The sequence below is a fragment of the Colius striatus genome, chromosome 7, assembly GCF_028858725.1.
Source record: "Colius striatus isolate bColStr4 chromosome 7, bColStr4.1.hap1, whole genome shotgun sequence".
Lineage (NCBI taxonomy): Eukaryota > Metazoa > Chordata > Aves > Coliiformes > Coliidae > Colius > Colius striatus.
The window spans coordinates 31,420,412-31,437,251 of NC_084765.1; the positions used below are offsets into that span (position 1 = coordinate 31,420,412).

The 16,840-nt window shown below is 38.1% G+C and overlaps 1 protein-coding gene across 4 annotated transcripts in view; it reads right to left on the reverse strand.

The window, feature by feature from the left end:
• The window catches only part of MEF2A (myocyte enhancer factor 2A), an 87,329-nt gene that overhangs the window by 19,323 nt on the left and 51,166 nt on the right, over positions 1 to 16,840 (reverse strand). For 2 of the 4 annotated variants that reach the window (XM_062000535.1, XM_062000536.1), the window contains exons 4-6: positions 8,651 to 8,788; positions 5,253 to 5,475; positions 5,007 to 5,066 (exon numbers count right to left, since the gene is read on the reverse strand). In XM_062000535.1, the coding sequence (XP_061856519.1) occupies positions 5,007 to 5,066; positions 5,253 to 5,475; positions 8,651 to 8,788 (421 nt within the window). Of the gene's footprint in view, positions 1 to 5,006; positions 5,067 to 5,252; positions 5,476 to 8,650; positions 8,789 to 8,853; positions 8,986 to 16,840 lie in introns of all 4 variants that reach the window. The other 2 variants (XM_062000538.1, XM_062000537.1) reach the window with 2 other exon arrangements.

The following is a 16,840-nucleotide window of genomic DNA, read 5'->3' on the forward strand; positions in this document are numbered from 1 at the left end:
GTATGTTTAGAACATCTGAGGCTGTGAGGTGGTGCATCCTGGGCAAGATGACATCACGTCAATGCTGACACTTCACACAAACAGATCCACTGCAATACTTTCATCCAGCTGGGAGAGTAATGATTTGTTATACATGTGGCAAATTCTAAGCAGAACTGTCTTGTACATTCTAGTCTATCAGAAATCATGGTAAGATAAGAGATACACGTATCAATAGATGAAATTCCAACTAAAATCTGAGGGTAGCTCAGGGGCTGAACTGATCACATGTGGATGAGAGGTTTCCAAGGATAGGCTGCCACAACTGAAAGTAAAACCCCCAAAAAAACAACCTCAAATACCTCTTTCCAACAGCATGTTTTTCATGCTCATTTCAGACAGTCATTTATTGTGAGTTGATCTAATCAGAGGATGCTGGATGGATCAAACTTTTGTTATGTGCAGATAATGTCTAACAAAGGAAAAAGGTTCAGCTTGCACCCTACAAAACAGCTGGTCTGCAGTGCACTTCCAGTAATCCTTTTCCTTGAGGAGAGCTTGGAAGCTGGTAAAAAGGCTGCTTTCAGTGTTCTTCAGGGATTCTTCAAGCTTCCTCCATGGAGAAGGGTGAAACACTGACTGTTGTATTTACCCACATCATCTTAAAGCTCAGAGCAAGGCAAAACGTTATGCCAATGCTATCGACATTACACAGTAGGAACCTTTGTCCACTGCATTTAGCATCAGCTGAACATACATTCTTAAGTCAAACTCCTTCCAATAAGAGCTAGGAAGGGAGGAGTTCTCTCTAGTGAAGGACTACTTGTGACAGATACTACCTCACACTAAAGTAGAGCAGATTAGAAATACCACCAGTAAGGCATAAGCTTCAGTGGGAATATGCTGGAGGTTTACAGCTGCTTTCCCAAGGTGGTAATCTACAACAGTGCCAAGATTTTTAGCTGATGCAGATGATACTGGCTGGTGAGTTTGAGAGTGGGGATGGAGGGAGAAGAAAGTCTGTTTTCTTAGGGAAGAGGTTGACAGCATCAAACCAGTTTCAAGCAAAATTCCTGCCAGAGGTACATTTTTTTAGAGTTAGTTGGATACTTCTCATTAGGCTGTCTTTCATTTAATGAGCAAAACAACACAAATGGAGAAGTATACACAGAAAGCCTGTTTGCTACTGCAGTCTTCTGGTGTACTCATAAGAACAGCTGCACATTAGCCACTTGTCTCAGACTTGTGAAAGACTGTTTCATCCTTAGACATGCAGAAAAAGCTCTCTCAATCAGCCAGGTCCTCAAGACAAAGAGAATCACTTACAGGTGTGGCCTGCCAGTTTTCTGTCTCAGTCCCTTTCTGACAATATACAGGCCTTTTATGGGTGCATGCAAGCTACCAACTGCACCTCTGCATGATCCTTCCTGAGGCCAAGATAAAAGATCCCACGTGATCTAGACTGACTCTTAGTAAGAGATTCAATAGCTCCCAAGACACACTTCTTCAAGCAGGTGTATTCTTCAGCTCTATTGCAAAGAAATTCAATATTCCTAAAGTCACTTAATATTCTCAAAATCTGAAGATTAACAAAGGCATTAAAGATGATACACCTCTGGAACAAAGAGGAGAAATTCAGTACTCAAGGAAACTAGATCTTTCTTATCCTTTCTCCTGGTGGTAAAACTGTAAGAGGAAAGAGACTCCCACAAGATTAATCAGGTCCATAACCTGTATTGCTGACCAGACGAGCTACTTCACTGACAAAGAAACATATAGACAGATAAGATGGGTCCTTACGAGATCATAAGCAGCCTATGCTTCCAATAACTCCTCCAAAATCACCTACAGCTCCAAAGAACTTGGAGAAACTCATCTTAATCCAAAACTCTCCGGGTTTATGGCTTCCATGAAGCTTTGACAATGAAAACCAGTTAAGGTTCTTTGCATGCTTCCAGCTCAATGTCATACAGGAAAGGTACAGAAATTAAAAGGAGAGACTGTGTAGCAGTGGTGCTGCTTTAGAACCTGATTGATTCTCAGAGTCCTCAAGGATGGGATGATTTCATTGGCAGTGCACTTCATTGGCAATTTCTGGATGATTCAAGGTAGCATTATGACTCTACTGCAACACAGATTTCCTTGTGTCAAACTTGAAGGTGATCCATCCATCAAGTAATCTCAGTCCAGAGTCAAAGAAATCCTCCCTCGTATTTGGCTACTCAGAGAAAGTGAGGCCATGCTTTGCCTAATTAGAACCCCCAGCCTTTTGAAAGAAGTAATATAGATATACAGCATGTGCTCAGGCCATGATGATGCTGTCAACAAGAGCAAGCTGTACACATCCTGGCTGTGCAAGATTCTTGAAGCATGTTAGATACCCATCACGACTGACCAAGGGCAACAATACCATGAAAATTCTAGCTCCAAAACATTTGATCTATTTAAATGAAAGCAAAAAAAAGCTCTAAAGCAATACAATGCCAGACATCTCTTCTCAAAATTGATTTACTTGCCAAGAAAAAATTTACAGCAAATGTTTCTTAAGTGGTGGGTAAAATTTTTAATATTAGAAAATAAAACTGCTTTTTCAGAGTTCTGACAGCTGCATGTGAAATAAGCTCTCAGCATTATAAAATGATCACAAAATTTTCTGTTCTAGACATAAAAAAACCCCCACCTACCAATCTTTGCTACAACACACAGATATTTTTACTCAAAGTTATTTTCCACAGAAAAACTGTTACAGACTGACTGCTAAAGCAAATCATATCCATCCCAATCAAGTTGCACAGGACTGCAGAAAGAGGCTTACGTGAACTAAATGTGAACCATTTATGCAACATCTTTGTTAGATAACCTACACATGCTTTTTACTCAAAGGTATGTAAGTATCTTTTAATGAAATGAGACCAAAATTTCAATGCTCAAAACTTTATATGATGTCAAGTAAAATCTGAGTTTTTCCTTTGCCTAAGAGAATATCTGGGAACACAGGTATGTCAGCACTCCACCTTCACCTTGACATCTCTCCTATAAATTGGGAGCTGCAAATTTGACACACAACCTTTCACAATGATAACCACAGAAGCGTTTTCCATTCTTGATTAGTTTCAAAGAAAAGACTGAAAGATTAAAAAAAAAATCCTTTTATTCTCTGAAATGATTTCTACAATAAATGTAGCAAGACACTAAAGCCATTGTTGTCTGCAGACGTAATTAGCTTGATATGACGGCTTCAATGGCAGCTGTCAAGCTCAAATCGACAAGTTAACAGATTTACTCCATCTGGTTATGTATGGTTTCTGGATTTTGGTTGCAATTAAAAAAGTTACTGTGCACCTGACAGTGTCTGAAAGCAGCTGTGCCATATCCTAGTAGAAAGTGGAGCTCTGACAGTGTAGGGTCCTCTGAGGCTTAGCCTTCTGGTGTTAACTAGACACCTGAGTTTCCCTAGATGTACTTCTTGTAGATGTTCAACTGCTCTTATATAGCCACAACCGTCACTTGTATGAAAAAAACCCTTTCCAGAAATGAGTGGGTATAACATTTTGGGTGTGAAGTTCTGGAAAGTAAGAGATAAGTGATGCATTTTGACTTTTCACATAAACTATTAATAAATGCAAGGAGGAAAACATTTTACTGCATCAAATATGTTCACCAAGCTGCTGTAACTGGGTATATCTACAGTTTTTAATATTCTATAGCAAGTGCTGTAAATCACTATTTTATTTGCTTATTGAAAGAGTCTTAAATCTAAGGCTGTTGTTACTAAAGCCTGATTTTGGAAAAGAGGCCTGAAACAGCCTGATAATAAACTTATTTAGTCTGACTTGAGAAATATTATGGAAATCAACGTCTGACCTCCACAGTTTCTAAAAATAGTTGTCTTTTTTCAACTGAGGAAGTTTCCTCCATTTAAAATCTTGCTTACCTGATGGAAACCACTCTTTAATATTTCATATCTTTGCTGCACATAGCCAAAGAATGGATAAACAGTGGAAAGTCAATCCTGTGCTTTCAGCCTTGTTGTAGCTGCAACATTTTTTATTCATAAAATCTATTGTCCAACTTAATATTCGAAGAACTTTTTTCCCAGTTGCCACACTGAGTAGCCAGTGGGCAAATATTGAAAGGTCCACAGTTGCTTCTCTAATTCCTTGCTATGAATACATATAGAGGAGAGTTATGTGTATTCCCATAATTGACCTTCAGTCACCACGGCAACTCAAGGCATGGAAGGAACATGAAGGAAGTGAGTGAACTGTCATTTATTTTGTTTTTCTGTGTTCCAGTGGCTGCCTGCCCTTTATCAGGGTGCTAAAGTTTGTTTTATGGGCCACAAAATATTATTTAAATTAAAAAGTGCTATCATGTCTTTTTACTGAAGACCAAAAAATTAGATTTTTGCAAAGGTATCTCATTTCTTTTTGAAGGAAATTCATATACTCTTCCAAAATTGTGACAGAACCTAGCTATGGGCTTCCAAGATGTATTGTTTTCTTTGTCTAACTGCTAGAAGATGATTAGCAAGATGCGTGTGACAATACTAACAATACAGAGTGTATTTTCTTCATTTTGATAGGCACCACAGCCAGTATCAAACACTCAGTTCTAGTCAATTCCAAAGTTGGAAACACACAGTTTTCTTTACTGTAATAGTTAGTAAGTACAGTAAATTTCATTCAAAATAAGAAATCTGGCAAACATAAAGTGTCTTTGGAGTGCTGTAATAACACCTATAGAGAAACATAAAGGAAAGAGCAGCATGCTACTACTGAAAGCCACTACAGTAAAAAATGTAAGTATCACTGAAGTGGAAAGGGCATGGCAGTAAAAAGTTAAATGACTGATAAAAATTTACAAGACTTGATAATTACAAGGTAACTAAGAAAAGTCCAACCTTTGCTCTTCCACAACCACTTTTTCAAATGACTCAAAATAAAATAGAAAAAAATCCCTTTTGAATTGCTGTGAAATGGAACCCACGAGACTACTTTTCAATAAAGACATGATACCACACTTACCAACTGGACTGGTACCAGCTCCATTTGGCACTGTGAGGTCAGTTGTCCCCAGCATTCCACCTAATAAAAATAAGCCACAGCATTAAACTAACTTGCTCTTACTACAGTAACATTTTTTTAATGCAAAACCTAAGCCATTAAAAAGAAGCAAATGCACTGATACCATTAGGAACTTGGGGGGGGGGGTTTAATGACAGAAATAGAAATGGGTTCTAAAAGGAAAGTTCAACAGTACTGAACCGTTACCTGCGTTGCCAGTACTCGGTGGTCTCTGAGGGGCCCCAGGTGACACGTTCCGATGCAGCGTGGTCTGAGGCGGGGAGAGCATGGTCGTGTCCGTTAGCGATGAACTGGCTGCCAGTGGTGATGGGGATACAAGGGAACTCCCGGGGTTACTGTAGGTTAAAGTGTTGGGATTGGACACTGGAACCGTAACCGACATGGAGAAGTTCTGAGCAGGCAAGCCAGGCTGGAGGAAAGAAGATGAGGAACACACACAAGACAACAACGTTAGCATTGACTGCATTTGCAGAAGTAGCACATTATAAAAATACACATTAAAGTTTGCTAAGAATTACTCGGGTTTTTTAAAAAAGGGGGAAAAAAAAGGAGTTAATTATGTTAGTTTTTAAACTCTATTAAGCATACAATTTAAAACCATCCATTTGTTGTAGGGTATGGTGTTAAAACTCTTACATATGATATAAATACAGTTCCAAAGGAATTACTCAAACTTCTGAAGTACTGAAAGTTGAAATACAAAAAATTGAAGATATACAAATTTACAAGCTCAGAAATACAGCATATATACCAGTTAATCTGGCTTATCAAAAAGCAATGACAAGTTAAACAAGTCTACACATCAATGAACTGTTGCACCTTCAAAACATAAGCATCAACATGCACATGATAAAACAGTCAGATATTATACAAAAGAGTTAGTAACAACATTTTCTATTGATAATCTTGCCAAAATATTGCTACTAATCTCTAAAACTTTCTCAACACCATAAAATAAGCAAACAGACCTTTAGAAAGTCAATAAGTTGAGTAATTTGAATTTAAACATTTTAAGTGTCATCATTCCGAGCTGTGGCTCCACAAAATCCTGCTTAAACAACCCCTTCATCACTAACCCCTTCATCTTTCCTGCTTTGCCAATCTCTTTTTTTCTTAATTCTAATTTTTACAGAGTAATTTAAAAGGCCAGTACTTTTCTGAAGTATATATGTTTGTTATTCAACAACTATTTGAATCAAAAGCTTAGATGCCTGCCCATCTATGGTACTCATTTGGTTATGACTAATTTCTTTGGCCTTTGTCTCATTCCTATCCTTTGACAGTGATGGGTTTCTGAAACAAAAGAGACTCTTTTCTTTCACAACTCTCGTAATTACTGGAAGCAAAACCATGACAGGTACAATTGAAGGGTAAAAATGTGTTAGTATTTATTGACAGAACAGAGAGACAATAGTTTTGATTTAGAGGTCAAATGTAGGTTACAAACATTCATGACCTGGCAAGCATATTGAATAAGATTTTAAGCTGCACACGGTTGTCATGTGCAGCTTAAAATTTACTTACAATGACGCTTCTGTACAATAACTTTGATAATATTGGAAACATTAACAATAAATACACTAATTCACAGAGCAGGATGCATTTTCCACAAGAAACAAAAGTGCTTACTGGTCAGAGCCAACAACAGTGTCCCTACTGAAGCATTCTAAGAATAATTACTAATTTTTGGCACAGATAGGAGGACAAAGTATTGAAGCACAGCGACGTAATGCTAGCAAAGCACTCACAATATCTAACTAAAGGCAAGCTGTACTGGCATTTGTTTTCAAGGGAAACTACTTTAAGAAACTGTTCAAAGATTTACCACAAAAATTGTTTTTCAACAGCATGCTGTCAAGTAACTCAAACTTGAAATACCTGAAATATGCTTAAAATAATGTCAGAAGCTAACAGTTGGAACATTATTTTCTGTAGGTTTCTTAATACAGAACTTGTAAGTGACAGTTTCCCCCAACATCTTACAACAAAGGCTGCCTCTGCCCATCTATGGTACTCATTTGGTTATGCCTGAATTCTTCATGCTTTGCCTCATTCCTGTCCATTGACAGTAATGACTGCACTAGAACAAAAGAAACTATGTTCTTATACAGACCCGTAAGTACTGGAAACAGAACTATAACAGGTCCATTTTAAGCCATAAAGACAGAACTATACAGCTGAAAAATAACGTTGCCTTTTATTTATGCTGATGTCTGCACAGACAATTTACGCTGCTCATGAAGACCACAGAAAATTGAGGGAGGGCAATTTAGCTGTAACACACTGAGAGACGAGGCCTGAGGATGTCTCAACACAAAAGTGTTGGATATCAAAAGCTTCAAAACGGAGCAAGAACAAAAGATATCGGCTTCGTTCAAGTATAAAGAACTTGCTAGAAGAAGTCAGAATGAATGTCACGACTGTCAGCTTGCCATTAAGTACCCAGAGGTGGCCTTATTGCTCTGAACAATGAAATAATTTCTAGTATCAGCAAGTCATTTGGGGACACGCTACTCAATTGCCCCAGGGTCTGTGCCAATTAACCTAGCCAGTCCATTTACTTTAATTGCTACAAGATTTGCAGCGTTAAAAAATTCACAGGCTGTGGCACAGCCCTGTATTAGTTTTCTTTGAAAAGACTTCCCCTGTCATATTCAACAGTAATTGGCTTTTGTAGATGCAAATTAAATGTCAACCTGTACACCTCCATGAAAAACATGCAAAATTTACACTGCTGTCATTCTCAAACTTCTTGAACTCTGGAGTCAAGTTACTCATGGCTGTAAATGGGTCAGGCACTTGGGACAAAGTTTTCAAAGATCTTTTGGGGTCCACAGAACTATCTGTTAGAATCACAGAATGGTGGGGGTTGGAAGGGACCTCTAGAGATCATCTAGTCCAATCCCCCTGACAAAGCAGGTTCACCTAGATCAGGTCACACAGGAACGTGTTCAGGCAGGTTGTGAAGACCTCCAGAGGAGCCTCCACACCCTCCCTGGGCAGCCTGGGCCAGGGCTTCGTCACCCTCACAGCAAAACAGTTTTTTCTTGGGTTTAAAGGGAGCTTTTTGTGCTCCACAGATCTTTCGAAGCTCCTCTTTGTGCACAAGTCTTTGTCTAAACGCTTTTTTACATTTTCAGTATAATAAAACTCCACCGAGTTGGTAACAAAATGAGTTTGACTCTATTTGACTGTTTGTAACAAAGTGTAAAAGCTTGATCAACAGATCAAGAGATACAAGATTTAATTGAATTATCCTGTATCCCACCATAAAATCTATCTTTATAAAAACATTTTAGGTAGGATTAAGCAATGCAGCTAGGCTCCTGAAATTTAGCAATGTTACCTCATGTTCACAAGGTATGAAAAACTGAGTGCAACAGAGAAGCTACAGAGGAGTCTTCCTGCTCTTCAAGGTAAAATGTATTGTAACAAGATCAAGTAGCAGCACCTCATTTCTCTTCAAAAAACTTCTTTTCTCAAACCATCACATCGTCGTCTTTGCAGTGGTTTTCAGCGGTAAGCAAACACTGGGAAAGTTCTCATGCATGTAATAGAAGCACAAACCATACTTTAGTACTCACTGCGATTTTATGATTCCTCATCATATTATCAAACTCTTCATTAATTTTTTTATATTTTTCTTCTGTATGTGGCGTGAGCACATATGAAGTGTCAGGGTCCGGGCTGTCGCACCCTCTGTGTTCCTTCTTGTTCAGAGCCTAAATAATGAAGTTAATAAAAAGGATCAACAAATAAAAAGTAGAGATAAAATAAAAGTACTTACAGGGCCTCGCTTGAAAATAAAATCACTATCTTCATTTAGTTTGCTGAATCTGTCCTCCGATAGTGGACTGTGCTCAAAGTAATCGTCAGCATCAGGGCTCTCACAACCATTAAGGCCTTTCTTTCTTAAGGTCTGAAATACAATTGGAAAATTCACATACAAATCATACTAACTTGCCAAGAAGTTTTGTATACTACTGAATCATTCAGAGCCCCTGAAACTATATGAAACTTTCAAAGGCAAAACTCACTGTTCAACAAATAGGCTTAAGTCTTTCAAAACAGTGGCAGAGTACTCAAAGACAAAAGGTTTGTTCTTAGGCCCAGACTCTCCCAGCTGCCATGGGTGGCATCTTCATCTCTCCAGTGTTTCATGCAAACTCACTTTTAGATACTGGCTAATGGAGTAAGGTTGCCTGACATACAAGGAACATTCAAGCCTGTGGCAAAGGAGTTATTGTCATAAAAGCCAGTAATTAAAAGCCAGTTTACTGGATCTTTAATAAAGTGATTTTAGTATCACAGAATCACAGAATGTTAAGGATTGGAAGGGACCTCTAGAGATCATCCAGTCCAACCCCCCCTGCCAGAGCAAGACCACCTAGAGTAGGTGACACAGGAACTTGTCCAGCTGGGTTTTGAATGTCCCCAGGGAAAGAGACTCGACAACCCAATTTTAATATTCACATTTTAACAAGGATACAGTTAAAGTCTGAGAAAAACAGTGGCTAAAATTTTTGATGCAATTCAGCAACCGCAGTACATGAATGTATACAACAGTTGGTCTCAGTAGTTTATAAAGGCAGGCTCTTCCTGCACTTCTGTCATCCTGCATGATAACAAGTACCGCAAGAAAGTATAAAAAGAAATTACATAATCCCTCTCTAAAATGACTTAGTTTGCTAAATATAAGTTTTTTCAAGACTAACTTGATGTGATTGCTTTATTGGGTTATTTCCTGTTTGCTGATGGAGAACTGACATCCACATCCCCTGGAAAAAAACCCCAAACTTGTCTAAGATCCAGGCATTACAAATAAGTTACTAAAAGAAAGAATGTGAAACTACAAGTCTTGTAACCAAACCTTAAAAAGATATTTTTAATCCTTATTGTTTTTCTTCTTCACGCTGTTACACAATCAGAAATCATTCCTTGCAAGTTCTCATTTCTAACAAAACAAGATCTAAAGTATTACTTAAGAAAAAAGCTTTAATGTCTTTAAAAAGGCTCAAAAGGAAAGCACTATAAGTTTCTGAACAGGTACACATTAGCAGTATGTAAGGCAGGAGTAGGGTTATATAGGCATGTTTTCTTTTTATGAGATATTATCTGTATCACATGAATTTTCCACAAAACCCCTTAAAGATCTGAAATCTTCAAGCTGACACTCTCAGCACCATAGAGAGATGTTGCTTGTTGTCCTACATAAGCTATGAATTTCTGATTTAAAAAAAAGAAATGTTTTAGACCATAGATGTTTAGGCTATTTAATGTTTATACTGTGTATTTTTTTATAGTGTTTAGTAGATAATACTGATTTTTAGCACAAAAAAAGCACGAGACCTTCCTGCTCTCCATAAGTATGCAAAACACTGCCCATTTCTACTCCAGTTTCAAAGCACTACTTGAAAATTCAATTATGCCATCTGAAATTCTTTAATATCACAGGTCACCGGGAGCTATAATTCCTTCTCAAGTTTCCTGGCTTGCTCTGCAGATCCCACACAGTATCTGGAACTCCCACAAAAATGTAATCACTAAACCAGCATATGGGGAAACAGGTGTAGCTTCCTCCAGCACCTGTCACAGCCCTGATCTCCCTCCTCCAGCCAATCAGCTGGACACGTATGTGAACTTGGCCATACAAGGGCCGGCTGTTGGGCCTCTCAAGGTCGGAGCCTGTTATCCCTCTCCCAACCCTTCCTAACAAGTCAGGCTGCCAGTCTTCTACACTCTGATATCAGTAGAGAAAATGTTAACGCTGTATAATCTGGATTACACTTAACCCCTGCAACCCACAGAATTCTGTAAATAGAATCCAAAGGTGTCTTTACATGGTGCTCAGCCTCAACGTGCGCACACAGTGCCCAAGACACAAGCACAAGCTCTACTTAGACACTACAAAGGAAGATATTGTAAGAAATACACATAATGTCCAGTTCACCTCCTTCGATAAACATATTCCAGCAATTTTAAGTATTGCAGCAGGGGAGTTTCATTAGTGCTCCTTGCAATATTGCTTTTAAGTGCAATGCTGATAATTCATCCTCCTGGATCTCTCTGAAAATGATAATCAAAATCCTAATATAAAGGGAGAGATTTAGTTAACTATAAAAATGCATCCTTCCCCTAGGCAGCTTGAGGGGGTGGAGTTTATTACTTTTGTTAACAATGGGGTTAACACTGCTTTGACTCATGAGGAAGGAAAATGCCTCAGTATCTCCTGTTTCAGATTCTGGAAACCTTCACCACAGATGGGGTTCCTGTCATTGTGGAAGGATTTAAGCCACAGTTCACTGGTACAGATAATAAGTCTGGGTCTGATATCTAAACCTCTGTCTCCTTATCACCAAAACATGAAGTGCCGCTTTGAGGACCTAACCATAAAAAGACTGCCTGCTTTATCATTGCCCAGTAACATAATAGTAAAACATTTCTGCTCCGTGGCTCAGAGGAGCAAGTGGAATGCTGTAATCTGTTCACACAGCCAGGCGAAGCCTACGCGAGACAGCCCAGCCCTGGCTTTCTCACAGCCTGCAGAGTGAGACATGATAACGGGCCCTGGCTCAGGGGAAAACGTGGAAGGCTGTGACTCCTGGGAATTGCTCTGTGGGGACACAGGAAAGCCAAACTCTGTAAACAACTGCTGACTCCACCCTCCAGCTTCTCCATGGCTAAAATCTGTTATTTCTGATTAATGTAAATAACTTGTCTCCCTGACCTATTCTATGGTCATGGAGATACTGTTTTTGACTCTGAAGATGGGTGTGTGGAATGCCAGGCTGTGACACTGAATTATACTTGTGTAACGCGAGTTTATTTCTCTGCTGTAAGAGGCAAGCTTATTTAAAATGAAAGCTGAGTTTGTGCTAATAGATATAGAACAGAAGTTTTCTCACTGCAAGAGAGGAAAAGAACATTAAGTTTCAGGTTAGGGTAGTGGATGCTCACTGCAATTACCTTCTTGTGTTAAGTCTTGTTTTCCAGATCATCACCCTTTTGAGTTATTTTGAATTTGTTTCCACTTCCTTCAAGACTTAGCCAAAATTACTAAGAATTGTTCCAGCATGTTTGCCAATGTAAGGTATTGTGTCTCCAGTAACTGAGATTGTGCAGCCTTTGATATTAGACTGTATTAACTAACCACTGAAAGTACTGAGTTTTGCTAGAAGATAATGTAAAGTATTTATGAAGAATGTAGGCAGGAAAGACGTTGTAAAAGAATGAAGCAAACAGCAACATAGTTGTGTGACATACAAAGGTGGCATACAAGTTTCCAAAGAGCTGTGAGCATCTTGATATGACAGAATGACTGAGAAGTTTCAAATTGCTTTTGTTCCACCGTGCAAAACTGAAACATGTGCATATTGTAACTACTAGTTTAATATTGATTTTTATTGTTTTTTAATGGTTGAACTTAGAAAATATTTTATGAGAAGGGCTGGACTAAGTATGACAGGTTTAAATATTACATTCAAGCACATGCTATAAAAGCCCCAATATTCTTCTGAACTTCCCTACACATATGCAGAGTACTTTAATTGTAATGTATTTTGCTAATTTAAGAACAGAATCGTGCCTTGCCAAGAAGCATCCAAGGAATAGAAGGGCTTTTTGCAAAACAACAAAACAATTAGCTTCACTCTACAATTCAACTTAAGTTTCACTGAAACCATTACTACAGATACCAGTGAATACAAAAATACAATAAAGTTATTTATTTTCTGATCCATGAGGATCAACCATCCCAGTGTTAATCATCTTAGCATAAGTTTCCTTCCACAAAATCCAGAGAAACGTGAAATGCAGAAGCTTTAAGTCAGTTGAGTCTTCACGAAGTGAAATCAAGTCACAGCTTCTCCGCGGCTTGTTCCAGCCCAGCTGCACACAGCTCACACGCATGTACACTTGGCTCCATAGACTGGTCATCAGCACATCTGGAAGCCAGAAACTCTCAACTAATAAACACAGATTACTGCTACCAAAGTGACAACCCCCAACTGTCCTATTCCCTGTGGAAGATCCTGCACTTCACATCTGGAACTGAAAGGACACATTGCTAATGGTTAAGAGAGGGCAATCGGCATGTTTTATGCTCCTATTGGTGAGTGTGGGTAAAAAAGCCAAGAATTCTGGTATTAGTGATCTGGGCTCCTTACCAGCTCAGGCAAAACTGTACAGAACTTATGTTCATTGTCACCTCAGGAAATAATATTTTTCTGCCTTAAAACAAAAAAAAGTAGGATGACCTCATTTGGCAAAACTGTTAAGTGCAAAAGAGTTCACTCAAAACATTTTCACTATTGGGTTTCTTGTAACATTAAACAAAAAGGAAATGGTTGTTGCTATCACTTCTACTATGTATCAGGTTAACAGCTCTATTTTTGCACTTCTTATTGGAGCTGGCCAAACAGGATTTTTGTTGGTATTTCATCACAAATCACCAGGAAAAATATTTACCAAATTTTGAAAGATTGACATGAAAATCGATTTCACTCAAAGCCTGTGGCTACTTCTGTTTCTGCTGCTGCAGTCAGAGCAGGGAAAAGCTGTTAAGCAGTACAAGTTTGGAGTAAATACCTTGTTAAAAACTGTAAATTTAAAAAGTCTAAGTATCCCTCAGGCCTGAAGTAAGAGAAAGGCTCCACTAGTACTGACAAGTACTACTGATATGCCATGATGGGAATAACGATAAGATCATGGAGGCAAAAGATTGTGAAGTTGCAGTCACACTAATAAAATGCAAAAGCCAGACCCATTAGCCCAGGCTGCAATAGTACTTTTCCCACCAATGTTCTGGAATAAAAGAAAAATAATTCCTCAAATAGAGATCCAAGGAGAGCAAAGAGCTATTTAGCCATACTGTAGCCTTCATGATCAGCCTCGCGTTCCAGCTCTGTAGGTGGTTATGGGAGATTCACGCTTTAAGGTTATTTCCCCATGCTTTAAGGGAAATCTCAGTGGGAGCAGTTTGACGAGCTGACTGGCAGTTACAATACACTGCCAGAGAAGGTGCAGGGTACACCAGTTTTACCCCTGTCCAAAACAAATGAAGGAGTAAATCTTAAGATCTGAGAGACCACCCTTACACCAACGCCAACGTTAGCTTCAGCCTACAAGGAGTCCTTTTCACTAAAATGACAAAGTTTTCTTGAACAATTCAACTTATTTTTGATGGGTTTATTTGCAATTGCATCAGGAATAAGGTGGTTTTCAAGTGTATGGACTGAGCATCAAAAAGCAGGCAGAAGGAAGGGCCTATCCTTTCCAGCAAAAGCAAACCATTGCCTCAGCTACCACTGACCATCATATCCTACTGAAAAAGCTGCACCTTTTATTTTTAAGATGATCATCCCAAAAAAAAAAAAGGACAAATAGAGTAGTCACAGCACCAGACTCCCACCTCATGTTCATTCTTACTATGTGAAAGAGAGGAAACAGGGATTCTTTTAATGCAGCTCAGCTCCACTCCCAGAGAAGAAAGAGACCTGAGCTAACAAGAACTACATGTATCACAACAGACTTCACATATAGCAAAAAGTCATGCAGAAAGCATGACCACTGCTCTATTATTTGCTTCCTGTTACATACTATTGCCAAGAAGCTGAGCTTAAAATCAGGTCAGATTTTTCTTCTTTTATAACACAAAATACTTCACTTTCATCACCCTGAACAATACTCTGGTGTATCATCCTTCACACATAGACATTTCACCCCTATTATGTATAAAACATACTCGAGTATCCAAGGCATATTCTTAGTCACTGAAAGCTATTTATAGTTTTTAAACTTCCTGCAGGCCAGTTTGGCTTCTGTTTCTTCTCTCTGAAGTAACACAGTTCTGTGCAGCCAGAGCTTGACCCTGCAAGTGCTGGGTATGCCAATTTTATCCCTGTCTAAAACACAAACTACACTTAAGATTCACTCCCATTTATCTATCAAAAATGAACAGCCACAGGAAAACCATGTATATCAATTCCAGAACAGTGGTTTCTGTTTGAAGTTTCATCAACATGACTTCTGTAGACTTCCAGTTTCTTTTTTTTTTCCCCAGTTAGATTTTAGATTTTTCAGTGAAATGTATAGGAGGTAGAATTAAGATTATGACGGACATTTCCACAAGCTAAGCAACTTGGAGAGTTTAACTTCTTAAAGAAGCCTCACCAATCGTTCTGCTAGGCTCCCCTGCCAAAATAACATATAGTCAGAAACATCTGATAAAGTGACATACTCTACTTTTAGCTTACTCAATATTTTCCATATTTGTTCATAATTAGTAGTGGTATTTAAAAAAAATAAGTAATTTATATTACTCAAATATGTTGACATCAAAAGATCTTCAGCATTTCCTGGCAAATATTAAGGGTATGTTAGGAAAAAAAACCCCAGAGGTTTAGGAATAGTTACTTCTGGGGTTTTACAAACAGAAAAATAAGCCTGCCTAGCACTATGCTAAAAAGGACAAAGAGCAGCTCTTTAAGCAATGGTCTGCTATTTTCAGTTTTAAGCAGAGATATTTGTCATTTACAGATGAAAAATGTTCATGATTTGAAGTTTTATCAGTGTCTCTGTTATATACCACTCTAAGAAAAGACACAGACTTGTTTCAAAAGTTGGAGCACTTCCAGTATCTGGCAAATTTTAACATGTACCCCTCACTTGCCAAACATGAAAGCTAGCTGTCAAATTCCTCTGAGATATGATAAAGATGGCACTCGGGATTCAAACTCTCATTTATACAAAATAACACATACAAAAGGGTTTTAGATGTGATAGGATATGAAGCTCAAAATCTAGCTTGGAGCATCACTGCTGTAAAACATTATTTTAAATAGATAAACCACAAGCAATTACTAAAGAGCAACAATTTTATGGGCTATAAAATCTACTCTTCACTCCATGAATATTACACAATGTGCTGGACTAGAAGATATAGGAAGGGAAGCTGCTTACTTGTATTTGTCATTTCAGAGAAACACTATCTGCAAACTGCAGATCTTATAAATGCAGTTGCTGACCTATAAACTAGCTGGATTGCTCATTATTGCTCATTCTTAAATGAGCTTCTTGAGACATAAAATGATTAGTAATCCATTAGCACTGGTAATAATGTTTCCACAGTGAAAGCTAAGCCAAGCTCTCAAAGTCTGATACTTGATGCATTTGTCTGTTTCATTTCATATACCTTTTACTAGACTAAACTTTAAGTCACTGCACAGGTTTTCATTTTACCTGTTTTACAGAAAGTACTATCAACTAAGATATTTCCATTAAAGAGTACTAAATTGACAGTTTAAGTCAACCTTATTCAATCTTTTTATTAAAAAGACAAAGTAGATCTATGTTCATCTTCAGCAAGCAGAAAGTGTCCCTTAGCATACTGATTAAATGTATTTTGTAGTTCTTTCAGGGAATGCAGTCTGCCAACAAACAAAATTAGTGGAAAAACTAAGCAAAAAAGTTCTATGCTATCAGAGATATTTTATGGTTCATAGATGCTTTTTCCAATCTTTACTCAAATGACACATGTATGTCCACACACATACTCCTATGAACACCTCTTCACATACTTGCAATGGTTAAAATACAAATCAGGAACAGCAGTAGCTGACTGAATGCCTCCTTTCAGCAACAGTATATTGCAGATAAGCCATATGGAACATGAAAAGTTTCCAAATGTAGCAATCCATCTGCATAATATCTTTCCTAATCTTCTAGAAGTTCTTTAAGAATATTATATGCTAAAAAAAAAAATTCCAAAACTCTGA